At 47.4% G+C, this 27,538-nt stretch overlaps 1 protein-coding gene across 1 annotated transcript; it reads right to left on the reverse strand.

Annotated features, from left to right (window-relative positions):
• On the reverse strand, positions 1-27,351 carry LOC134945678 (uncharacterized). The gene is made up of 4 exons (XM_063935119.1): positions 26,961-27,351; positions 11,740-11,866; positions 10,716-10,783; positions 1-1,408 (listed from the first exon to the last, which is right to left on the reverse strand). Exons 1-4 carry the CDS (start codon positions 27,277-27,279, stop codon positions 1,032-1,034), a joined length of 891 nt encoding a protein of 296 aa, XP_063791189.1. The 5' UTR covers positions 27,280-27,351; the 3' UTR covers positions 1-1,031.
• Positions 27,352-27,538: the final 187 nt, after the last annotated feature.

Raw genomic sequence — 27,538 nt, forward strand, 5'->3', positions numbered from 1 at the left:
CACAGAGCAACACTGATTTTTATTCAGACAGTGATTTAATAGGACAGACAAAAAAGACGCTCAGTCTTTTTAACAAATTTGTGTTTATGTGATTTTTTCTTTTTTATTTCTGTGTTGTCATACTCTCACATATTTGTTATTTGTGTGTTTTGTAATATTTTGCATACTAGAGAATCAGTCTAACATGTGTCATCTCAAACGTGGCATTTATTTTTAAGGAATCAATTAAAAGTTCAATTTTAAATCTTTGTGCACCGAAGACAGAACCTTTTTCGACTCTTTTTCCTTATCCCTATCCGTGACATGATCTGTGGTAGCAACCCCTAAAAAACTATGAACAATTGATATTGTATTTCAATTAGGTCTATCTCCTATATATTTCCTGTTCAACTAATCTCCCCCCTTCCTTTTAAGACATCATGCCCATTACATCGACCCCACCCGCAGTGTAACATGGATTACCAAGATGTAAAGTTACTTGCTTTATTTTTTGTAGTGGAGCCGCCGAGTGACCCGTGTAGGAGGGTGAGTTTTACTCTTCTAGTCATTGAAACCAGGTGGAGACTCTATAAATTCCATCATAATTATTTCTTCCATAGACATGTGAAGATAATCAGAAGGAGATGTGGCCAGGCCACGGTGGTGGTATCTATGTGGAAGGAGATGTGGCCAGGCCACGGTGGTGGTATCTATGTGGAAGGAGATGTGGCCAGGCCACGGTGGTGGTATCTATGTGGAAGGAGATGTGGCCAGGCCACGGTGGTGGTATCTATGTGGAAGGAGATGTGGCCAGGCCACGGTGGTGGTATGTATGTGGTAGGACATGTGGCCAGGCCACGGTGGCGGTATGTATATATAGAGAGATCTGGAAGTACATGAAGGGGACGCCTGCCTTGTTTATAAAGTGGGGACATCTATTAATTATACATCTACGGTACAGTAAGTGGAGGTTGTGAAATTATGCCCCAAAAACCCGCTGTAAGTGATATTTCCCATTTAATAACATCAGATCCTGCTCACATCTGTCATCTCTACCTACGTAACACCCAATTATACCATCCCCAAACTCCCTTTCTACTATTTGCCTCTTCCTGGCTCCTCTCCCGCTCTCTTTTCTCTTCCTCCTGTTTCTTATCAGCCTCATGTATGTACTGGAGCAGGAATATCTTCCGCTGCACTCGCTCTTCCTGCGGGTTCCTTGTCTGTTCCATACGGAATTTTACTTGTTTTATGGCGCCATTAATGAACATGAGGAAGTCTGTGGTTCTCCCCAGAGTTTTTATCTGGCTCTCCTTGGTGTAGTTCTCCACGGCTATCACAGTCTCAGCCCCTATCAGCTTGAACCGCTTCTCCATATCCCAGAAATCTCCGCTATTTTTTTGGGTGAGGACAATGATAGGGGCAACTCCTGGAGAAGAGATAAGTGTTACAGTGTCTCCATAAATGATCATGACTTTTGCAATAAAACCCTAGCAGGGCGGTGTTCAATGTCATTAATGTGATTGGTTATTATGAAGAGAGAAGCTGGATGTGTGACATCATTACATATGTGTGACATCACTACATACAGAGGTGTTTACACCAATGTCTCCCTGCATCACTGTTACAGGGGAATCAGATCACTTCTCTCTGTGCTGCTCCTTCCACTACCTAAATCTACAGTAGGTGCACACTATGAGCAGTATTATTTATTAATTATATTAAAAGGGCGATATTAATGAAATGGTAGGTAGTATTATTTTTTATTTACTTATAACAGAGCAAACATTTATTATTTTATACTGCACCATTTATAGAATTGTAAAAAATGTAAAAAAACAGCGCACGGCAATACTGGTACTAGTTGAAAAAACAGTGACACTTTTTAATTCCTCTGATTTATTATACGTTGCGTGTTGTTATAAATCTCACTCTTCGCTGTTCTTCACCCTCTTCTTCTGCTATAAAAGTGTGATTAAACTCATACCGAAATGTTGCCTATATGGGCATATACTGTAAGTCTGTTAAGGGGCGAAGAGTATTACGGAAATTATATACACTATTTTGGCCCAGATTTATCAAGCTTTGGAGAGTGAGAAGTTGCACGGTGATAAAGTACCAGCCAATCAACTCCTGTCATTTTACAAACACAGCCTGCAGCATGACAGTTAGGAGCTGATTGGTTGGTACTTCATCACCGTGCAATTTATCACTCTCCAAGGCTTGATAAATCTGGGACTGTATGTGATAAATGTGAGTGCAATTTATGAAAACTAGGCTAACTCTTCGATCCTGATACTTACAATCAGAGGCGGATTTCCAAAAGGCAACACAAGCGGCTGCCTAGGGCCCGATGGATCCTGGGGGACCCGCCTGCTGTTGGACTTTTTGTTTTGAAGGCATTGTTCCTCCCTAGCCCACTCTCTAAAGTCATATGGTTCTCCGATTTTGGGAGAACCACATTAGGGAAGAGCTGGGGGCCTGCTCTATCACATCAGCAGCAGCAGAGAGTAACCTGCTGACACTGGGGGGTCAAAGGAGCATGTGCTGAGCCCAGCACATGCTCCTCTGACCCAAGCAGGGGGCGGGGTTACAGCACTTCTCCTGCACCCTGGCTGGCAGCGTGGAAGAGGAGGGAGCAGCTGCTGGAGCTACGACATCAAGGTGAGGGTGCCTCTGTCTGTTTGTGTGACCCTGACTGCATGCGTCTCCATGTCTCTCTGCCCCACCAGTGTATGTGTCCCCATGTCCCCCTCCCCCCACCAGTCTGTGTGTCTCCATGTCCCCCTCCCCCCACCAGTGTGTGTGTCTCCATGTCCCCCTCCCCCCACCAGTCTGTGTGTCTCCATGCCCCCTTACCCACCACCACCAGTGTATGTGTGTCTCCTTGTCCCCCTCACCCCTACCAGTGTGTGTGTCTCCATGCCCCCCTCACCCCTACCAGTGTGTGTGTCTCCATGCCCCCACCATCAGTGTGAGTCTCCATCCCCCCATCCCCCCACCATCAATGTTTGTGTCTCCGTGTCCCCTACAGCAGTGTGTCTCTATGTTCCCCTGTTCCCCCCCAGCAGTGTGTCTCTATGTCCCCCTGTCCCCCCCAGCAGTGTGTCTCTTTGTTCCCCTGTCCCCCCCAGCAGTGTGTCTCTTTGTTCCCCTGTTCCCCCACAGCAGTGTGTCTCTATGTCCCCCTGTCCCCCCCAGCAGTGTGTCTCTTTGTTCCCCTGTTCCCCCACAACAGTGTGTCTCTTTGTTCCCCTGTCCCCCCACAGCAGTGTGTCTCTATGTTCCCCTGCCCCTCCCCCCAGCAGTGTGTCTCTATGTTCCCCTGCCCCCCCAGCAGTGTGTCTCTATGTCCCCCTGCCCCCCCCCCAGCAGTGTGTCTCTATGTCCCCCTGTCCCCCCCAGCAGTGTGTCTCTATGTCCCCCTGTCCCCCCCAGCAGTGTGTCTCTATGTCCCCCTGTCCCCCCCAGCAGTGTGTCTCTATGTTCCCCTGCCCCCCCCCAGCAGTGTGTCTCTATGTCCCCCTGTCCCCCCCAGCAGTGTGTCTCTATGTCCCCCTGTCCCCCCCAGCAGTGTGTCTCTATGTCCCGCACAAGCAGTGTGTCTGTATGCCCCACTCCCCCCACCAGTGTGTCTCCATGCTCCCCTCCCCCCCACCAGCAATGTGCATGTCCCCTCCAGCAGTGTGTATCCATGTCCTTCTGTCACCCACCAGCAATATCTCTATGCCCCACTCCCCCCCACCAGTGTGTCTCCATGCCCCCTTACCCCCACCAGCAATGTGTGCGTCTCCCATGTCCCCTCCAGCAGTGTGTCTCCATGTCCCCCTGTCCCCCACCAGACAGGGTCATAGCCAGATTAAGGGGGCGATGCAGGGCATACTGTACCCCGGGCCCCACTCTGTCAAGGAGCCCCCCGGCCAGAGCACACTCACATCACTAGCTTTCCCTCTTATGCAGCAGCAGAACCAGCAGTCAGATTGTGAGCAGGGCAGTATGCAGTGAAGGCAGAGACACAGGAATATCATGTTTCATGAGCTACCAACAGAGCTTTCTGACCAGAGGAGAGATAGGAGGGTGGAGAGAGCTGTAAGTGACACAGGGATCCCAGCATCTCCTCCTCCCCACCTGGGTGTCTGAGTCCTGTGTAACCTGTTATCTAATGAGAGTGTTCATGTCTAGAGAGAGACACAGAGCATCCTCCTGAGTCCTGTCCCACTGTGTAAGTAGTACAGAGACTACTGCTATTGCAATTTTGCAAGATAAATTATAGATTTTATTTGTCTGTGTGTATTTTAAGATTAATTTGTCTTTGTTCCACATTATAAAATAGTTGTCTCTCTATTAGGTGGAGATATAAACAGCACACAGTCCTTATTAAACTATTAGTTTAAATGTATTAGACACCATTGGTTTATATTTAATAATCACAATCCATACCTCCCAACATGACCCATATCAGGAGGGACAAAATTATCTCTACCTGGACTTCCCTCTTAATTTATGATTGTAATAATTTTTGTTGAAATACCTCTTTTTCTCAATGAAATATTTCAGCACATGTGATGCCAATCATATATTAAAAGGGAAGCCCAGTAGCAGAGCAGAATGGGTCATGTAGGTTTGCACAATCTAATTTACACCCTCCCCCTCCACCAGGACCCCCCCCCCCCCCACACACACACACATCCTAAATGCCCCAGGCTCCCCCAAGGCATAATACGGCTCTGGACAGTGTGTGTGTCTCCATGTACTTTACAGTCTCAGTCATCAATGTGTATGTCTCCATGTCCCCCCAGTCAGCAGTGTGTTATGGCCCCATGCCCCCCTCCCCTCACCAGCAGTGTGTACATTTCCAGGTTCCCTTTCCCCGTCCCCAGTCACCAGTGTGTACATCTCCATGTCCCAAGTCACCAGTGTATACGTCTCCATGCCTCCCAGTCACCAGTGTGTACGTCTCCATGTCCCCAGTCACCAGTGTATTACGTCTCCATGCCTCCCAGTCACCAGTGTATACATCTCCATGTCTCCCAGTCACCAGTGTGTATGTCTCCATGTCCCCAGTCACCAGTGTGTACATCTCCATGTCCCAAGTCACCAGTGTATACGTCTCCATGCCTCCCAGTCACCAGTGTATACATCTCCATGCCTCCCAGTCACCAGTGTATACATCTCCATGTCTCCCAGTCACCAGTGTGTATGTCTCCATGCCTCCCAGTCACCAGTGTGTATGTCTCCATGTCCCCCAGTCACCAGTGTGTACGTCTCCTTGTCCCCAGTCACCAGTGTATACGTCTCCATGCCTCCCAGTCACCAGTGTATACATCTCCATGCCTCCCAGTCACCAGTGTGTACGTCTCCATGTCCCCAGTCACCAGTGTATACGTCTCCATGCCTCCCAGTCACCAGTGTATACATCTCCATGCCTCCCAGTCACCAGTGTGTACGTCTCCATGTCCCCAGTCACCAGTGTATACGTCTCCATGCCTCCCAGTCACCAGTGTATACATCTCCATGCCTCCCAGTCACCAGTGTATACGTCTCCATGCCTCCCAGTCACCAGTGTATACATCTCCATGTCTCCCAGTCACCAGTGTGTATGTCTCCATGTCCCCAGTCACCAGTGTGTATGTCTCCATGTCCCCCCGTCACCAGTGTGTACGTCTCCATGTCCCCCAGTCGCCAGTGTGTACGTCTCCTTGTCCCCAGTCACCAGTGTGTATGTCTCCATGTCCCCAGTCACCAGTGTGTACGTCTCCATGTCACCCAGTCACCAGTGTGTACATCTTCATGTCCCCCAGTCACCAGTGTGTACGTCTCCTTGTCCCCAGTCACCAGTGTATACATCTCCATGTCTCCCAGTCACCAGTGTGTACGTCTCCATGTCCCCCAGTCGCCAGTGTGTACGTCTCCTTGTCCCCCAGTCACCAGTGTGTACGTCTCCATGTTCCCAGTCACCAGTGTGTACGTCTCCATGTCCCCAGTCACCAGTGTGTACGTCTTCATGTCCCCCAGTCACCAGTGTGTACGTCTCCTTGTCCCCAGTCACCAGTGTATACATCTCCATGTCTCCCAGTCACCAGTGTGTACGTCTCCATGTCCCCCAGTCGCCAGTGTGTACGTCTCCTTGTCCCCCAGTCACCAGTGTGTACGTCTCCATGTTCCCAGTCACCAGTGTGTACGTCTCCATGTCCCCAGTCACCAGTGTGTACGTCTTCATGTCCCCCAGTCACCAGTGTGTACGTCTCCTTGTCCCCAGTCACCAGTGTATACATCTCCATGTCTCCCAGTCACCAGTGTGTACGTCTCCATGTCCCCCAGTCGCCAGTGTGTACGTCTCCTTGTCCCCAGTCACCAGTGTGTACGTCTCCATGTCCCCATTCACCAGTGTGTACGTCTCCATGTTCCCAGTCACCAGTGTGTACGTCTCCATGTTCCCAGTCACCAGTGTATACGTCTCCATGTTCCCAGTCACCAGTGTGTACGTCTCCATGTTCCCAGTCACCAGTGTATACGTCTCCATGTTCCCAGTCACCAGTGTATACGTCTCCATGTTCCCAGTCACCAGTGTATACGTCTCCATGTTCCCAGTCACCAGTGTATACGTCTCCATGTTCCCAGTCACCAGTGTATACGTCTCCATGTTCCCAGTCACCAGTGTATACGTCTCCATGTTCCCAGTCACCAGTGTATACGTCTCCATGTTCCCAGTCACCAGTGTGTACGTCTCCATGTCCCTCAGTCACCAGTGTGTACGTCTCCATGTCCCCCAGTCACCAGTGTTTACGTCTCCATGTCACCCAGTCACCAATGTGTACGTCTCCATGTCCCCCAGTCACCAATGTGTACGTCTCCATGTCCCTCAGTCACCAATGTGTACGTCTCCATGTCCCCCAGTCACCAATGTGTACGTCTCCATGTCCCTCAGTCACCAGTGTGTACGTCTCCATGTTCCCAGTCACCAGTGTGTATGTCTCCATGTCCCCCAGTCACCAGTGTGTACGTCTCCATGTCCCCCAGTCACCAGTGTGTACGTCTCCATGTCCCTCAGTCACCAGTGTGTACGTCTCCATGTCCCTCAGTCACCAGTGTATACGTCTCCATGTCCCCCAGTCGCCAGTGTGTACGTCTCCATGTCCCCCAGTCACCAGTGTGTACGTCTCCATGTTCCCAGTCACCAGTGTGTATGTCTCCATGTCCCCCAGTCACCAGTGTGTATGTCTCCATGTCCCCCAGTCACCAGTGTATATGTCTCCATGTCCCTCAGTCACCAGTGTGTACGTCTCCATGTTCCCAGTCACCAGTGTGTATGTCTCCATGTCCCCATTCACCAGTGTGTACGTCTCCATGTTCCCAGTCACCAGTGTGTACGTCTCCATGTTCCCCAGTCACCAGTGTATACGTCTCCATGTCCCCCAGTCGCCAGTGTGTACGTCTCCATGTCCCCCAGTCACCAGTGTGTACGTCTCCATGTCCCCAGTCACCAGTGTGTACGTCTCCATGTCCCCCAGTCGCCAGTGTATACGTCTCCATGTCCCCCAGTCGCCAGTGTGTACGTCTCCATGTCACCCAGTCACCAGTGTATATGTCTCCATGTCCCCAGTCACCAGTGTATACGTCTCCATGTCCCCCAGTCGCCAGTGTGTACGTCTCCATGTCACCCAGTCACCAGTGTATATGTCTCCATGTCCCCAGTCACCAGTGTGTACGTCTCCATGTCCCCCAGTCGCCAGTGTGTACGTCTCCATGTCCCCCAGTCACCAGTGTGTACGTCTCCATGTCCCTGTGTCACCAGTGTATACGTCTCCATGTCACCCAGTCACCAGTGTATATGTCTCCATGTCCCCCAGTCGCCAGTGTGTACGTCTCCATGTCACCCAGTCACCAATGTGTACGTCTCCATGTCCCCCAGTCGCCAATGTGTACGTCTCCATGTTCCCAGTCGCCAGTGTGTATGTCTCCATGTCACCCAGTCACCAGTGTATATGTCTCCATGTCCCTGTGTCACCAGTGTATACGTCTCCATGTCACCCAGTCACCAGTGTATATGTCTCCATGTCCCCCAGTCGCCAGTGTGTACGTCTCCATGTCACCCAGTCACCAATGTGTACGTCTCCATGTTCCCAGTCGCCAGTGTATACGTCTCCATGTCCCTCAGTCACCAGTGTGTACGTCTCCATGTCCCTCAGTCACCAGTGTGTACGTCTCCATGTCCCCCAGTCACCAGTGTTTACGTCTCCATGTCCCCCAGTCGCCAGTGTGTACGTCTCCATGTCACCCAGTCACCAATGTGTACGTCTCCATGTCCCCCAGTCACCAGTGTTTACGTCTCCATGTCCCCCAGTCGCCAGTGTGTATGTCTCCATGTCCCCCAGTCGCCAGTGTGTACGTCTCCATGTCACCCAGTCACCAATGTGTACGTCTCCATGTCCCCCAGTCGCCAGTGTGTACGTCTCCATGTCACCCAGTCACCAATGTGTACGTCTCCATGTCCCCCAGTCGCCAGTGTGTACGTCTCCATGTCACCCAGTCACCAATGTGTACGTCTCCATGTCCCCCAGTCACCAGTGTATACATCTCCATGTTCCCAGTCACCAGTGTGTACGTCTCCATGTCACCCAGTCACCAATGTGTACGTCTCCATGTCCCCCAGTCGCCAGTGTGTACGTCTCCATGTCACCCAGTCACCAATGTGTACGTCTCCATGTCCCCCAGTCGCCAGTGTGTACGTCTCCATGTCACCCAGTCACCAATGTGTACGTCTCCATGTCCCCCAGTCGCCAGTGTGTACGTCTCCATGTCACCCAGTCACCAATGTGTACGTCTCCATGTCCCCCAGTCGCCAGTGTGTACGTCTCCATGTCCCCCAGTCACCAGTGTGTACGTCTCCATGTCCCTGTGTCACCAGTGTGTACGTCTCCATGTCACCCAGTCGCCAGTGTGTATGTCTCCATGTCCCCCAGTCACCAGTGTATACGTCTCCATGTCACCCAGTCACCAATGTGTACGTCTCCATGTCACCCAGTCACCAATGTGTACGTCTCCATGTCCCCCAGTCGCCAGTGTGTACGTCTCCATGTCACCCAGTCACCAATGTGTACGTCTCCATGTCCCCCAGTCGCCAGTGTGTACGTCTCCATGTTACCCTGTCGCCAGTGTGTACGTCTCCATGTCACCCAGTCACCAGTGTGTATGTCTCCATGTCCCCCAGTCACCAGTGTGTACGTCTCCATGTTCCCAGTCACCAGTGTGTATGTCTCCATGTCCCTCAGTCGCCAGTGTGTACGTCTCCATGTCACCCACTCACCAGTGTGTACGTCTCCATGTCCCCCAGTCACCAGTGTGTACGTCTCCATGTTCCCAGTCACCAGTGTGTACGTCTCCATGTCCCTCAGTCGCCAGTGTGTACGTCTCCATGTCACCCAGTCACCAGTGTGTACGTCTCCATGTCCCCCAGTCACCAGTGTGTACGTCTCCATGTCCCCCAGTCACCGGTGTGTATGTCTCCATGTCCCTGTGTCACCAGTGTGTACGTCTCCTTGTCCCCAGTCACCAGTGTGTACGTCTCCTTGTCCCCCAGTCACCAGTGTGTATGTCTCCATGTTCCCAGTCACCAGTGTATACGTCTCCATTTCGCTGTGTCACCAGTGTGTATGTCTCCATGTCCCTGTGTCACCAGTGTATACGTCTCCATTTCGCTGTGTCACCAGTGTGTATGTCTCCATGTCCCTGTGTCACCAGTGTGTACGTCTCCTTTGCCGAATGATTTTAGTTCATGAAGATTTATATTTTGTCCATTTTTTCTTATTTTAGGTACATGTGAGTGATGGGGGGGTCCAGACCTGTAAGTTGCCTAGGGCCCCGTAAGATGTAAGTCCGACTCTGCTTATCATCTATCCTAGAGGAAAGGGGTCTAACTCATGATCCTTCTGACTGGGCTCACAGTGGTGAAGTGCATTTTATCATTGGAAATACTACACTATTGTATGTTTTAGTATTTTGTTTAAAGTGCCACCAAACCCACACTTTAGTAAATCCCCCTTAGTGTTCTGACTCTGATGTGACACACAATATACAGTAGAAGAGGATACATTGGAAGATCTACAATATCCACTATGACATTAGTAGATACCAGGGACGTGCGGTGAGCTAAATTGCTCAGGAGGCACTAGCTGGCCCCAGAGTCAGATTTACACACAATATATGAGTAAAAGGGTACATCTGGGCATTTACACAGGTGCAGCAGTATATACATCTGGGCATTATACACAGGTGCAGCAGTATATACATCAGGTCATTATACACAGATGCAGCAGTATAAACTCCTAAAAATTTGGTGAGTTTTGATCAGTGGTGTGCGGAAAAGATAAGCAGGTGAGCCACTGCCTCCCCTGCCATAGACTTTTTACTCCAGAGATTTGGCAATAAAAATTATTAGAATAATGCAAAGTAGATATTTCTAACATATTGTTTGTATTTACCATATACTTTATACAGTCAAAACTCTAGCACAAACGTAAGTATGACAGGAAAGGCTCTGCCTCACCTGCCTCACCCCACCGCACATCACTGGTAGATACTCATATTTGGAATGGACTTTCTGTCCCAAACAGAATGAGGACCAGTACTAGTAAGAGACAGTGGCCGGATCCTCCCGCTGATACCAGTCTATGTGACGTTAGGCATTTTCAATGCAATCATTATATTGTTTCAGACAATTAAAAGCTTTCACTTACCTGTCATCTTTATACAGTTACTGATAAATATTTTCAGTTCTGTCCTTTCTGAAAGTCCGACCTTGACACTAGAAAATTAAGAAAAATATTGAAACATAATAAATCAGTGTATGTCAGAACTGGTGACAGGTTCCGCGCTCAGTCATAGGATGCGGATGGAAATCAGACGCCTGTTTCAGGCAGGTCTCTTGTATCCAGCGCTGGGGCAGATACAGCTGTGGACATAGAATAGCGGAAATGCAGCTGCGGGTGACTCCAAATAGAGACGCTGCATTTTTTGCTCTACACGGGCGGATTCTCACATTAGTAATAGGAAGTGAGCAGTCTAAAGGAAGACAAGCTACAGGCGCATTTCACTTAATTAAATTAAACTTTCATTTATGTTTATATATATATTTTCTCATTTGACAAATGTGAATTTGCATGTATTAGGACTATCTAGCCACTGGTCTCTGTTGTGTATATAACACCTTATAACATTATTATATTGTGTATGAATAGGGTAATGTGACCAGTAACACGTTTGATGTAGCCCAGTAACTATTATCATGATAAATGCATACATCCTATCCTGGTAACAGCTGGAGCACTTCTGTGTCCATCTGGGTATGCCTATGCAAAATCCAGACCACCTACCAGTGTTGGACTGGGGCATGCAGGGTCCACCAGGGGGAACGCAGTGTTAGGAGGCCATGCTTAAGACGTGTGGCCATCTACCACAGAAATGTGGCCAACCATTATAAAGGACATAGGGTCAGAGGTACTAACATGTCACTAGGCCCTGCCCCCTCATCTAGGGCCCCAGGATTCCCTATATCAATCTCCCCATTCTGCCAACTTCACTAGGAAGTGGGAGTGCCCAGAGAAAATCCACACAAGCACGGGAAGAATATACAAACTCCACACAGTTAGGGACATGGTGGGAATCGAAACCATGACCTCAATGCTGTGAGGGAAAAGTGCTAACGTAACCATTACACCATCCGTACTGCCCTGTTATGTCAACAGGTAACAAATCACTTACCTATAAACCAACACAGGAACAATGAAGTCTGTATAATTTGGGTCCATGTCAGATCGCTCCACTATTGTCATCATATCAGTGTAATTATCTCTCCAAACCACCCTCTCACCTATAGGGATGAAGTTTCCTGCAAAAAAAAATAAAAAATGAGGTGGAATTGCTGGCCACGGCAATGCACTGGGGCCCCTGCCCATTCACCAGCGGTAGAAGTGGGGGGTGCTATCAGCGGCAGCTTTGATGTCCCGCGGGCGGTAGGGGGTGTTCTAGCTTCAGCATGTAGGACCTGGAGCAGGAATTTCTGCTAATTACTCCTTTACTGCACAGATGGTGGGAGATGGGGCGGGAGGCAGAACACTAAACTGTTGAAGGGGGCATTGGTCTGAATGATGGGGCCCCAGTACATGACTTCCAGGGTGGTAGGGGTGTTTAATACGCAGGGGAGGGGTGGATAGTGGAGTGGGCTTAATATTAATAATTTTCCAGTTGGAGGGCAGCTTGCTTCACTGCAGATATCTCCAGTTCCTGGAAATAGATTTCTTAGCTTTCAATGGGATAAAAAAAAACGAGAGTTCCACCTTTCAGGAGGTACTGGGGACACCTTTCAAGAGGTACTGGGGACACCTTTCAGGAGGTACTGGGGACACCTTTCAGGAGATACTGGGGACACCTTTCAGGAGATACTGGGGACACCTTTCAGGAGATACTGGGGACACCTTTTAGGAGATACTGGGGACACCTTTTAGGAGATACTGGGGACTTGGGGATCAGAGTTCAGGAGCCAGAGCAATCCATCAATGAAAATATAAAACTGCATACCAGGCGTGTGGAGCTGGAGCAGGGAACGTCTGCTGGAAGGCTGATTTCTCTGGTTCTGGGCATAGTAGAGACAAGCTGCCAGTGTCCACTGAGAGGGGAGAGTCACAGATTTTGGGAGTATAAATCAGACAGAACCTGAGATGTCTGGCTGGGAAGAGCAATTAACAGGCTTGGGTGGGGACCACTGCTTTGAAGTTGTATATCTCCGGTTCCTCAGGGCGGATTTTAAAAAATCTGATACCCCTGGAAAGAGGGGACCTCCAGCTATAAGCCTGAGGCCTTTTTACCCCTGCGGCCCTTGTGCTACTGCCCATTGAACCAATACAAAAAGGTGGTCCAGGCTTATTGCAGTGGTACAGAAGGGGTGAGGGGGGTTGTACCCAGAAATACCCAGGTACCCTTATCACTACACCTGCAACTGCAAAACCTCACCCCTTTGCGCTGCAATTTGTGGGTCTATATGGGATAAATAAAACACAATGTTAGGAGAATTGCATCATTTTGGCTCCACCCCATCTTCATAATTATGTTAATCAATGTATTATGCTGTAAGAGCACTGGACATTATCAGAGAGAGAGATACAATAATCCCCAAAAAAATCTGGGTACCAGATATGAATAATTGTAGCTAGAATAAGAAACATTCCAATTATAAAGTAAAACAGCAAAGTCTTCATTTAATCATTCAGCATATCAGTGGCACTGTGGGCATCACAGCATGATAACCCATATAATATTTACAATGAAAAGGTAACTAGAATCACGCCACAGGATGTGCGCACAATGTAAGCAAATGTACGCGCCAAATTAACAGTAAACACTGACTGAAATTTATCTATGGGATCGGCTTGATATACCCAGGGCCGTTTCTAGCCAATTTGGCTCCCAGTGCGAGATTTAGAAATGCGCCCCCCCCCCCCCCCATATTCACATAAGAAAAAATGGGGGCCCCCCCATAGATATAAAGAGGAAAACCATGCACGTGTCGAAGGCGCGTGCGCTCCCGGCAAGGGGGCGTGGTCTCGTTAAAATGGGCATGGCTTTAAGATGGGCGTGGCCTCATCTGATCTCATCATCACGGCCACCACAGGATTAAAAAAAAAAGGCCTTACTTTACACATTACAGGAGGCACGCGACCCCATTTTACACAGTACGCAGGCACGTGTCCCCATTTTACACATTGCGGCAGGCAAGTGCCCCCATTTTACACATTACGGCAGGCAAGTGTCCCCATTTTACACATTACGGCAGTCACGTGCCCCCATTTTACACATTGCGGCAGGAAAGTGTCCCCATTTTACACTTTGCGGCAGTCACGTGCCCCCATTTTACACATTGCGGCAGGCACGTGCCCCCATTTTACACATTGCGGCAGGCAGGTGCCCCCATTTTACACATTGTGGCAGGCAAGTGCCCCCATTTTACACATTGTGGCAGGCAAGTGTCCCCATTTTACACATTACGGCAGTCACGTGCCCCCATTTTACACATTGCGGCAGGAAAGTGTCCCCATTTTACACATTGCGGAAGGAAAGTGCCCCCATTTTACACATTGCGGCAGGAAAGTGCCCCCATTTTACACATTGCGGCAGGAACTTGCCCCCATTTTACACAGTACGGCAGGCAAGAGTCCCCAGTTAACACATTGCGGCAGGCAAGTGTCCCCATTTTACACAGTACGGCAGGCAAGTGCCCCCATTTTACACAGTATGGCAGGAAAGTGTCCCCATTTTACACAGTACGGCAGGAAAGTGCCCCCATTTTACACATTGCGGCAAGCAAGTGTCCCCAATTTACACATTCCGGCAGACAGCGTCCCCATTTTACACAGTACGGCAAGCAAGAGTCCCCAATTTACACATTCCGGCAGACAGCGTCCCCATTTTACACATCACGGCAAGCAAGAGTCCCCAATTTACACATTCCGGCAGACAGCGTCCCCATTTTACACAGTACGGCAAGCAAGAGTCCCCAATTTACACATTCCGGCAGACAGCGTCCCCATTTTACACATCACGGCAAGCAAGAGTCCCCAATTTACACATTCCGGCAGACAGCGTCCCCATTTTACACAGTACGGCAAGCAAGAGTCCCCAATTTACACATTCCGGCAGACAGCGTCCCCATTTTACACATCACGGCAAGCAAGTGTCCCCAATTTACACATTCCGGCAGACAGCGTCCCCATTTTACACAGTACGGCAAGCAAGAGTCCCCAATTTACACATTCCGGCAGACTGCGTCCCCATTTTACATATTACGTTAGGCAAGTGTCCCCATTTTACACATTCCGAAGACAGGTGTCCCCAATTTACACAGTACGGCAGGTGGTGGTGGTGAGGGGGGAGGGAGGGAGAGAGAGAGAGAGGGAGAGGGAGAGGGGCTGACTTACATTTGAAGTGGTTCTTCCCGCTCTTCAGCCGCCTCTCCCTCGTCTGTGCGGTGCCGGCCGGCTTGGCTCCCCCTTCTCCCTCCTCCCGAGCGCCCAGCTCGGGGGGCGGGGTTTCGCGGATTTACGCAATTGTGCCGTGACGTCACGACAGAAACGCGTCAGTCCGCGAAACCCCGCCCCCCGAGCTGGGCACTCGGGAGGAGAGGGGAGGGGGGATTTAATGCTGAAGAAGTGCCGCGGCGGGTGCCCCGTGCGGTTTCCCGGCTCACCCGCCGCAAGAAACGGCACTGGATATACCGGCTGTCGGGTTCCCGGTGCTCAGCATTCCGGTGACGGGATCCCAACCGCCGGGATACTGACAACTATTCTCCCTCTTGGGGTGTCCATGACACAGAAGTTGTGGATGTCCTGCACTGCCACTGAAGTCATTTTTGCAAAGTATGATAATGTATATGACCCAACAATTATAGGAAATTTAGTGGAAATATCCGTATCGAAATAACACTTGGTGGTGGTGCTCCCCAGAGGAAATTATGACAGTATTATCACAGGGGGTTGTCCCAGGGAAAGAAATATGGGACGAAAGGTTTACCTCTTTGTGGGGGCACTTCTTTACGTAAATATATAAGTTTTATTGTTTCAAATTTTACTTTTATTAATTCATCACATAAAATTATTCGTATTCTTTAAAAACAAATAATCATAATTTCCCTTATGGAAATTGTCTTATGGGCATCCAGTGGGGAAGAAAAGTATAGTCTTAATGTAATCAATTATTAGTACAGCAAAAAATATATATGTGTGTACTTTAAATATTCAAAATACTGTTCCCCAGGGTGAAATATTCACACAAATAAACTGTAGTGGTCTAGTTACTTAATTTGTACTGACCACTAACTGGTATCAAATACCAGACGGACGGAGCGCTTTCCTAAACAATCAAGTGGGAATTCAAACTGTAGTTCCCCTGGATGTAGCAATCACAAATATATTTATAGTATAACTAGATGTGTGCTCATGATGGCTGCTGTGTAAAGGGTGGGTGGGGGATTCCACACTGTAGTTATGCTGTAAAGAAAGAAGCAGAGTAAATCCAACTGGTTTTGGAGATGTGAGTCTCCTATTAATTACAGTGTATAAGTGAATATCCTCTAGGCGACTTGTAGCTACGTACTGGCAGTGTTGGCAACTGCTGAATTAGTATAACAATCACTGATTGTAACTTGTTGGATTCAAAACATTCAACTCTTGCAACATTTGTAGCAGCACCATAAGTAACAGCAAAGCAGCTGTCAACCTCACTGAACTCCAATCTGTACAAGCTGTAATTCCAACGGTTTCTTCAAGGAGTATCCCTTATGGGTATTTGAGTACTGATAAAAAAAATAGTCACAATGAAGCAGTCATAATACAGCCTGTATATCTCACAATTCTATAATTTGCAGTGTGTAATAGAAAAAAGATCATCATAATCACCCATTATATCAGAAGATGTCTTCCGATGTTCTGGGACCCTGATACTAACGGTGGATACCGGACGCATGTCTAACACCAACATAGTTGTCAAGGCCTGAGTTATCCGCTTTTAAACAGGATGACTGCTGTGATATTTCATCTTCCTCGCAAAGGACTGTTGGACAGTCAATTGCTTGGTGGAAGTAGTACAAGTGGTCTTCCGACAAGTTGGACATCCTCAGGTGAAGCTGAACCACTAGCCTTGAACATAGGCCAGGGCCTCAGCCGTTCCTTGCCACTCCGTGTCGTATATGGCACATTGGCAAGTTTACGCTTCTCCTCAGACGATTTTGATTTTTGCGTCATTTTACTGAGCTTTATTTTTTTGGATTTTAGATGCTCTCTACTATTGTGCATCGGCCTTGGCAGACAACGTTGATGGCATTTCATCGTCTCGGCCATGACTAGTGGCAGCAGCTTCAGCACGAGGTGGAAGTGGATCTTGATCTTTCCCTATTTTACCCTCTACATTTTTGTTCTCCATTTTTTAATGTGTGGAATTATAAGCCAGTAATATATCAATAGCAATGGCCTACTACTATATATACTGTGCACAACTGAAATGCACCACCGGTATGGATGGATAGTATATTTGACGACACAGAGGTAGGTAGAGCAGTGGCCTGCTGTACCTTACTGCTATATATTATATACTGGTGGTCAGCAAACTGTGCAAAACTGAAATGCACCACAGGTATGGATGGATAGTATACTTGACAACACAGAGGTAGGTAGAACAGTGGCCTCCTGTACCGTACTGCTATATATTATATACTGGTGGTCAGCAAACTGTGCAAAACTGAAATGCACCACAGGTATGGATGGATAGTATACTTAACGACACAGAGGTAGGTAGAGCAGTGGCCTACTCTACCGTACTGCTATATATTATATACTGGTGGTCAGCAAACTGTGCAAAACTGAAATGCACCACAGGTATGGATGGATAGTATACTTAACGACACAGAGGTAGGTAGAGCAGTGGCCTTCTGTACCGTACTGTTATATATTATATACTGGTGGTCAGCAAACTGTGCAAAACTGAAATGCACCACAAGTATGGATGGATAGTATACTTGACGACACAGAGGTAGGTAAAGCAGTGGCCTTCTGTACCGTACTGCTATATATTATACTGGTGGTCATCAAACTGTGCAAAACTGAAAAGCACCACAGGTATGGATGGATAGTATAATTGACGACACAGAGGTAGGTAGAGCAGTGGCCTACTGTACCGTACTGCTATATATTAGCTATATATTATATACTGGTGGTCATCAAACTGTGCAAAACTGAAATGCACCACAGGTATGGATGGATAGTATAATTGACGACACAGAGGTAGGTAGAGCAGTTGCCTTCTGTACCATACTGCTATATATTATATACTGGTGGTCAGCAAAATGATGCACTGTACTCCTACTATATACTACAATGCAGCACAGATATGGAGCGTTTTTCAGGCAGAAAACGTATAATACTGGTGGTCACTGGTCACTGGTCAGCAAAACTCTGCACTGTACTCCTCCTATATAATACTGGTGGTCCCCAGTCCCCACAATAAAGCAGTGTGAGCACAGATATATGCAGCACACTGAGCACAGATATGGAGCATTTTTCAGGAAGAGAACGTATAATACAGGTGATCACTGGTCACTGGTCAGCAAAACTCTGCACTGTACTCCTCCTATATAATACTGGTGGTCCCCAGTCCCCACAATAAAGCAGTGTGAGCACAGATATATGCAGCACACTGAGCACAGATATGGAGCATTTTTCAGGCAGAGAACATATAATACTGGTGGTCACTGTCAGCAAAACTCTGCACTGTACTCCTATATAATACTGGTGGTCCCCAGTCCCCACAATAAAGCAGTGTGAGCACAGATATATGCAGCACACTGAGCACAGATATGGAGCGTTTTTCAGGCAGAGAACATATACTACTGGTGGTCACTGGTCACTGGTCAGCAAAACTCTGCACTGTACTCCTCCTATATAATACTGGTGGTCCCCAGTCCCCACAATAAAGCAGTGTGAGCACAGATATATGCAGCACACTGAGCACAGATATGGAGCATTTTTCAGGCAGAGAACGTATAATACTGGTGGTCACTGGTCAGCAAAACTCTGCACTGTACTCCTCCTATATAATACTGCTGGTCCCCAGTCCCCACAATAAAGCAGTGTGAGCACAGATATATGCAGCACACTAAGCACAGATATGGAGCGTTTTCCAGGCAGAGAACATATAATACTGGTAGTCACTGGTCAGCAAAACTCTGCACTGTACTCCTCCTATATAATACTGCTGGTCCCCAGTCCCCACAATAAAGCAGTGTGAGCACAGATATATGCAGCACACTGAGCACAGATATGGAGCGTTTTTCAGGCAGAGAACGTATAATACTGGTGGTCACTGGTCACTGGTCAGCAAAACTCTGCACTGTACTCCTCATATATAATACTGCTGTTCCCCAGTCCCCACAATAAAGCAGTGTGAGCACAGATATATGCAGCACACTGAGCACAGATATGGAGCATTTTCCAGGTAGAGAACATATAATACTGGTGGTCACTGGTCAGCAAAACTCTGCACTGTACTCCTCCTATATAATACTGGTGGTCCCCAGTCCCCACAATAAAGCAGTGTGAGCACAGATATATGCAGCACACCTCGCACAGATATGGAGCGTTTTCCAGGCAGAGAACATATAATACTGGTAGTCACTGGTCAGCAAAACTCTGCACTGTACTCCTCCTATATAATACTGCTGGTCCCCAGTCCCCACAATAAAGCAGTGTGAGCACAGATATATGCAGCACACTGAGCACAGATATGGAGCGTTTTTCAGGCAGAGAACGTATAATACTGGTGGTCACTGGTCACTGGTCAGCAAAACTCTGCACTGTACTCCTCATATATAATACTGGTGGTCCCCAGTCCCCACAATAAAGCAGTGAGCACAGATATTTGCAGCCCCCTGAACAAATTTGAGTGGACGCCAGCCACGTCCTCTCACTATCATTTCCAATGCACGAGTGAAAAATGGCGGCGACGTGCGGCTCCTTATATAGAATCTGAATCTCGCAAGAATCCGACAGCAGGATGATGACGTTCGGGCGCGCTTGGGTTTACTGAGCAAGGCGTGAGGATCCGAGAATGCCTCGGAACCATGTAAAATGGGTGAAGTTCGGGAGGGTTCGGATTTCACCATACATACACTGCACACCATACCTCCCCTCATATGCGGCACCCTCACAACCACCCCTCCCCCACCCGTGCCACCTCCGGACCCCATACCCCACCGACGACACCCACACACCCATCCCTCCACCCCTGCAACCGTCCATCCCTCCCACGGCACACACGCACGCGGCCCTCCCCCATCCGCCGGACCACCGCAACCACTCCTCTGGAACCCGCAGCACCCCCGCAACCACCCATCCGCCACCCACAGCACCCCTGGACCCTCTCCCCCAGCCACCTCTCCCCCGCACCCGCCACTCCCCCAACCACAGCACCTACTATTCATTGTCCTCTGCGTGCGCTGTTCACGCCGTCACAAGAGGCTATGGCCCCTTAACCATCGCACGCCCTTTGTCCATGCAATATTTAACCACTCACAGAATTCTGATTGGAACTAATACTCCATATAATCTAAATATTGCATGGCCCAAGGGCGTGCAAGGGTTAAGGAGGCATAGCCCCATGCAACGGTGTGAAGAGCGGCCGTAGGGCGCGTTGAGCATATATATATATATATATATATATACACACACACATATATATATACACAAACAAAATTGAAAGGAGGGCACTCACCAATACTATCAGAAAAGTTTCAGTAGATCATTTTAATCAGCATAGAGACATGTTACAGCATGTAAGTCGACATCTCGATCAAGGCTTAGATATTTTTCAAGACATCAAAAGGTCACAGGAAACCATACCCAGAGCCGCATAAGCAACATGTCCCCAAGCTGAGGTTTTTAAACCCAGTCCAATCTCAGTGAGTACATGAAAGGATTTGCCCTTATACCTTAACCCTCGATGTGATGGCCTCTTAGACGTCTGGAGTGTAAACTCTTAGCCACAAGGTACATGCACAACACAAGCAGTAAGAATTCACACTGTTTTATTGAATGTTTAACATTGGTATAAAAAGAGAACACATAAGGGTGTAACTGATAAGTGTAACAGGGCTCATTGGCTTAGGGGTGGTGCCCTAGTGGGGTACGTAGGGGTGGTTAATACTTGACATAACATAATTGGATATAGCAGTTGCTAGGCAGATGTTATATACGTTGCATCAGATGGAACTTAACACAAGATCTTTTAGTAACACACAGAAGTAGAAAAAGCAGGTTTCATCTAGTATAGAGCTGACCTTGGATGCCGGACCCACACAAGCCTGGTATCTGTATGAGAGACAAAGGCATCTAACACAGGGCAGCACGCATCCATTGCAAACACATAAGAGTTCATAAAGCATGTTTTAACCCTTCACTAGGGAAGTAGAAATATTCACTTTTACACTGTAACTATTATAAGGAAATTGATCATATAAAAAGTAATATTTACAAAGACAGAAGAGCTAACCCTTCAGTACACTCCCCCAACTCCAGCACTTCCTGTCATCACTCACACAGGAAGTGTCATCAAACTAACATACAGACACTGGCGATAGAGCTTTAACATATCAACATCTGAAGCATAAAGTGCGTATGGCATATGTCTAGATTAAGTGCATATCATAAAGTGTCACAATAAGGGAGAAAGTTACACTTGTCCGGCTGCTCCGCTAGTTCGGAAGTAGCGTGCGTTCCACTTATCGTGGAACGCATCCTGGAAACCGGAAGTGACGTCGAGTCACTCCGGCGACTGTTGAACATAACTCAAGGTACACCAAACTAAATCTGTCCCCAGTCAGCCCTGAACAGAAGTTCCTAGCTGCAAAAATAGTCATAGACTGTATAGAGAAGCATATAAAATGTTTAAATCAATGGGACCAAAAATTGGATTGGGGAAAGAAACTTTTGAGGCTTCTGGTGGACCTTGCAGGGATGGGCCTGGAACGCCTGCCTGAAGGAAGCAAATTAAAAATGCTGTGGCCGGGGTGTAGCTGGTCCTTTAATATCTTCTTTGCCCGCTTTTTAGCTCTGGACAGGTACAGTTCTTCTCTGCGGGTCTGACCACCTTTTGGAGCCTGCATCTGTCCCTCGCGCTGGTGGAGCCGTACCATACCAGTATCGAGGAGCACAGTACCAACTCCACAATCGCGAAGTAGAAGAGGAGCAGAAGCTTCTGTGGGAATACTTATTAAACAACACTTTTAGGAACTACGAAATAGGCAGACTCACTTTTAAATTGATAGGACGGTGACTAGTTGCGTATAGCAAGGTGTTCCGTTCAGTCTCTTTAAAAAACATACAGTAGAAAAGGCAACACAACTTCTCTTCTAGAAAGGGAAATAGTAAGCGCTGCGGTACTAAAGTTGTGTCAAAGTCAAGTGATTGTCACGGTGCCCCCGTCACAGCGGGGGGAAGGGATTTATTCGAGCCTGTTCGTGGACCCGAAGCCGGATGGCTCAGGCAGACCGATTCTGAACCTAAAATCCCTCAATTTCTTTCTAAAGAAATTCAAATTCAAGATGGAATCTCTACGTGCAGTGATCTCCACGCTGGAAGAGGGGGATTTTATGGTATCGGTCGACATAAAGGATGCATACTTGCATGTCCCCATATTTCCTCCACATCAGGCTTACCTAAGATTTGCGGTATAGGATTGTCATTACCAATTTCAGACGTTGCCGTTTGGTCTGTCCATGGCTCCGAGGGTTTTCACCAAAGTGATGGCGGAAATGATGGTTCTCCTGCGCAAGCAAGGAATCACAATTATCCCGTACTTACACAATCTCCTCATAAAGGGGAGGTCCAAGGAGCAATTGTTGAAGATTGTTTCCCTTCCACTGACGATTCTGCAACAACACGGGTGGCTCCTAAATTTGCCAAAATCACAGTTGGATCCAACGACACGGCTGGGTATGATTCTGGACACAGAATTGCAGAGAATTTTTCTTCCAATGGAAAAAGCTCTCGAAATACAGAACATGGTAAAACAGATTCTGAAACAACAAAAGTATCAGTTCTTCAATGCACTCGGTTGCTAGGGAAGATGGTGGCGGCCTACGAGGCCATTCCGTATGGCAGGTTCCATGCCAGGGTGTTTCAGTGGAACCTGATGGACCAATGGTCCGGGTCTCACCTGGACATGCATCGGAAGATAATTCTATCTCCAAGGACCAGAATCTCCCTTCTGTGGTGGCTGCACAGTTCTCACCTTCTGGAGGGGCGCAGGTTCGGGATTCAGGATTGGATCCTGGTGACTACAGATGCAAGCCTCCGAGGCTGGGGAGCAGTCACACAGGGAAGAAACTTTCAGGGAAAGTGGTCGAGCTGAGAAGTATGTCTACACATAAACATTCTGGAATTAAGAGCTATTTACAACGGCATACTGCAAGCAGAACATCTTCTTCGAGGTCTGCCTGTCTTGATTCAGTCAGACAACGTGACAGCAGTGGCATACATAAACTGCCAAGGCGGTACAAGGAGCAGTGCAGCGATGGCCGAGGCCACGAAGATTCTTCGCTGGGCAGAAAGACATGCCAGCGCTCTGTCAGCAGTCTTCATTCCGGGAGTGGACAACTGGGAAGCAGACTTCCTCAGCAGACACGATCTCCATCCAGGAGAGTGGGGTCTTCATCAAGAGGTATTTGCAGAAGTGACAAGTCGTTGGGGAGTTCCTCAAGTGGACATGATGGCGTCCCGCCTCAACAAGAAACTTCAGAGATATTGTTCCCGGTCAAGGAACCCTCAAGCAATAGCGGTGGACGCCCTGGTGACACCGTGGGTGTTTCCGTCGGTCTATGTGTTCCCTCCACTTCCACTCATTCCAAAGGTGATAAAGATTATAAGAAGAACAAGAGTTCAGGCAATACTCGTTGTTCCGGACTGACCAAGGAGGGCCTGGTATCCAGATCTTCAGGAGTTGCTCATAGAAGATCCCTGGCCTCTTCCTCTATGAGAGGACCTGCTACAACAGGGTCCGTGCGTGTATCAGGATTTACCATGGCTGCGTTTGACGGCATGGCGGTTGAACGCCAAATCCTAGCCCGAAAGGGTATTCCCAGTGAAGTCATTCCCACACTTCTTCAGGCTAGAAAGGAAGTAACGGCAAAGCATTACCACCGTATTTGGAGAAAATATGTATCTTGGTGTGAATCCAAGAAGACTCCTACGGAGGATTTTCAGCTGGGGCGGTTGCTCCATTTTTTGCAAGCAGGAATGGATGCGGGCCTTAAGTTAGGCTCCATTAAGGTACAAATTTCGGCCTTATCTATTTTCTTTCAGAAGGTGTTGGCCTCCCTTCCAGAAGTTCAGATCTTCGTGAAAGGCGTACTGCACATCCAACCTCCCTTTATGCCCCCAGTGGCACCATGGGATTTTAACGTGGTGTTGCAATTCCTGCAATCTCATTGGTTTGAACCTTTGCGTAAGCTTGAGTTAAAATTCCTTACTTGGAAAGTAGTCATGCTGTTGGCCTTGGCATCCGCAAGGCGGGTATCTGAATTGGCGGCTTTGTCGCACAAAAGTCCCTATTTAATCTTCCACTCTGATAGGGCGGAGTTGAGAACTCGTCAGCAATTTTTGCCAAAGGTGGTTTCTTCGTTTCACGTGAACCAGCCTATTGTGGTGCCAGTGGCTACTGACGCCTTGGTGGAATCAAAGTCTCTTGATGTGGTCAGAGCTTTGCAAATCTATGTCACCAGAACGGCTCAAGTTAGGAAAACAGAGGCTCTGTTTGTCCTGTATGCTCCCAACAAGATTGGGGCTCCTGCTTCCAAGCAGACTATTGCACGCTGGATCTGTAATACGATTCAGCAGGCTCATTCTACGGCAGGATTGCCGTTACCGAAGTCGGTGAAGGCCCATTCTACCAGGAAGGTGGGCTCATCCTGGGCGGCTGCCCGAGGAGTCTCGGCATTACAGCTTTGCCGAGCTGCTACTTGGTCAGGATCAAACACCTTTGCGAAGTTCTACAAGTTTGATACCCTGGCTGAGGAGGACCACTTGTTTGGTCAATCGGTGCTGCAGAGTCATCTGCACTCTCCCGCCCGTTCTAGAGCTTTGGTATAAACCCCATGGTTCTTGAAGCATCCCCAGCATACTCTAGGACGTATGAGAAAATAGGATTTTAATACCTACCGGTAAATCCTTTTCTCTTAGTCCGTAGAGGATGCTGGGCGCGCGTCCCAGTGCGGACGGTATCTGCAGTTATTGGTTGTAATTACGCACGTGTTGTGCTGAGTTCAGTCAGTCTGTGACTGTTGTTGATCATGCCATTGCATGCGTTGTTGTTGAATGCCATGTTGTACGGCGTGTTGGTGGTGTGAGCTGGTATGTATCTCACCTTAGTTGAAAACGTTAAATAAATCCTTTTCCTCGAAATGTCCATCTCCCTGGGCACAGTTCCTATAACTGGAGTCTGGAGGAGGGGCATAGAGGGAGGAGCCAGTTCACACCCATTCAAAGTCTTATAGTGTGCCCATGTCTCCTGCGGATCCCGTCTATACCCCATGGTTCTTGAAGCATTACCAGCATCCTCTATGGACTAAGAGAAAAGGATTTACCGGTAGGTATTAAAATCCTATTTTTATTAGAACTTGCTTGGTTGGTTCTTAGGAAGAATTATTTTTGTTAGGGACCGCCATGAGTTCCAACCTGGCTCCATACTATGCAAATTTGTATATGCACTAATATGAAAACCTGCACATTATGCCCGAGTTTGGTCAACAAAATTGCCTATTTTAGGCGATATATAGACAATATTTTCCTCCTGTGGAGGGGCACAGAGAATGAGCTTTGCAAAATGGTTCAACACCTTAATGCACTTGATAGCCCAATCTGGTTCACATGCCAAATAGACCGCAATAAGATAACTTTCTTGATGGGACCATCTTTCAAGATCAACATAAACTGGGTTCCACTTTATATCACAAAGAGACTGAACGGAACACCTTGCTATATGCAACTAGTCACCATACTAACAATTTAAAAGTGAGTCTGCCTATTTCGTAGTTCCTAAGAGTGTTGCTCAATAATTCTTGCATTGAGATGGCGAATAGCCAAATATAAACAAAAATGAGTGAGAAGTTTCTAATGCGAGGGTACTAAAAAGCCTATAAAACTATGCCTGAGAAAAGAGTAGGGCCAGTCACTTGACCTTGAGAGAGTCACACCAATTCTAGTATGGCTGCTTCCATTGCCTGTTTCTACGCAAAAGGTTTTGTGTTATCTAGCAAATAGTCCAGTAATATATATCTGGTGTACTACAGCGAACCAACAAAAGCTGTTGGCCTTTATATGGGTATCTATTCTTAAAGGGATCCGCTCCTATTGGAGAGTGCTAATCCTCACCTCTATATATTTTAGAATTCATCTACGATATTGCAACTGTATACCCATTAAATCCAGATTGAATAGCCCTAGCTGGCACATCCAGTCGTTTATCTCCTTTTCACTTTTATCATGTACAATTTGGGCAATTGACTATATACCCCTGAAGAAGTCCTGCAGGACAAAACGCGTTGGATATATATTCTTGTCAACGTCTGTTCCATCATGATTAAATATCATCAAAAGATTCTGTTTCACTGAAATCCTGCTGGATAAATATACATAAAAACTCTGCAAAATTGTACAGATGTTGTTTATGGATTATTGTATATTTTAAACAATTTTATTGTGAATACTTTTTTTTAATAAGGGATGTTTTATTGTTAAATATATCAGCATTGTTAAAGAGTTTACTGATGATGGTTTAAATAACGAACACCATTAGTAGCGCACCTCCAGTGGGTAGAATTGAATAAACTACAAAAATGGTCCTGTCACTGTTTACCGTATCTACTGCGGGTGCTCCTCGGGTAACATCCAGAACCATGGATTCATATTTACTTACATTAAGACGTCTCACATTTACATCTGTATAGATTTACCTAATTTTTTACACTCATTTATATTTACAACCGTGAAAATCAGAAACTCCTGTGCGAAAAACAGCTAGTATAAATTATATATATATATATATATATATATACATATATATATATAAAACATTTATTAATCCTGGCACTCAGCAAAGATGTGAAAATGGCAGAAAGAATGGTCGTCACTCATGCATTTGAAAGTGAATGTATATCGTGAACAAAGTCACAAAAGTACTTGAGTGTTGTCCCTTTTCTCTGTATATGTATCATGGTGCAATTCACCCCAGCCCACCTAGTGGCCACCTGCATCTCCCCTCTGAGAGGTGGTGGTGGTGGGATAGGGGGTTTGCAGGCTAGGGGGCGCTATGCTGGAGCTTTACCTAGGGTGCAGAGAGACCTTGCACCGGCCCTGAATATGGTCAGTATAGTCCCAGCTCTCACTTACCCAGTTGGGCATAAACTTCAGCTCTCTGGAAGCCGTCCATTCTATTGTACCCTCTGTTGTCCACCATGGTGATGTTACCGGTGAGCTCATAGGCTTTTCTTATCATAGTTTTTCCTCCATCTTGATCTTGAGCCTCAGCATGCTCGATAAATCTACCAGCATCATCCAGGGCATAGATACAAGAGTTGATCAGAGAGGATTTCCCGTGACCTGTATAACCGAATAGCTGCAGGAGAACCCGGTTATATCCCTGATTCCCCCGAGCGCAGTCATCGAGGCTGAAGGTGCGGATGTTGTCTCTCAGCTGTCTGTGATCCATGTCTCTGGTGTCTCTCCGTCTCTCTGTCTTTCTCTTTATATCCTTTCCTCAGAATTATAGGTAGGCTGTACATCAACCTACGCAGTAACTGCTTCAGAATTCTTTCACTTTCATTGTAGAAAATGTACGATTACAAAGTGAAGCTCTGAGAATGTCCAAATTGAGTTAGTTTAATTGTACGGTAAATAATAATAATAATAAAAAAGTTTGGAGCATTTTGTCCCTATAATTGCTATAGAAATATCTTATATTAAACAAA

Source organism: Pseudophryne corroboree, chromosome 7 (genome assembly GCF_028390025.1).
Source record: "Pseudophryne corroboree isolate aPseCor3 chromosome 7, aPseCor3.hap2, whole genome shotgun sequence".
NCBI lineage: Eukaryota > Metazoa > Chordata > Amphibia > Anura > Myobatrachidae > Pseudophryne > Pseudophryne corroboree.

Bases quoted from the DNA above. Each gene is read 5' to 3' on its own strand.
- LOC134945678 (XM_063935119.1), bottom strand. From the start codon at position 27,279: ATGGATCACAGACAGCTGAGAGACAACATCCGCACCTTCAGCCTCGAT. The intron at 10,784-11,739 runs GTAAGTGATTTG...TTAATTTTCTAG, and splicing joins GTTCCTGTGTTGGTTTATAG to TGTCAAGGTCGGACTTTCAG. The intron at 1,409-10,715 runs GTAAGTGAAAGC...TCTCTTCTCCAG, and splicing joins TAACTGTATAAAGATGACAG to GAGTTGCCCCTATCATTGTC.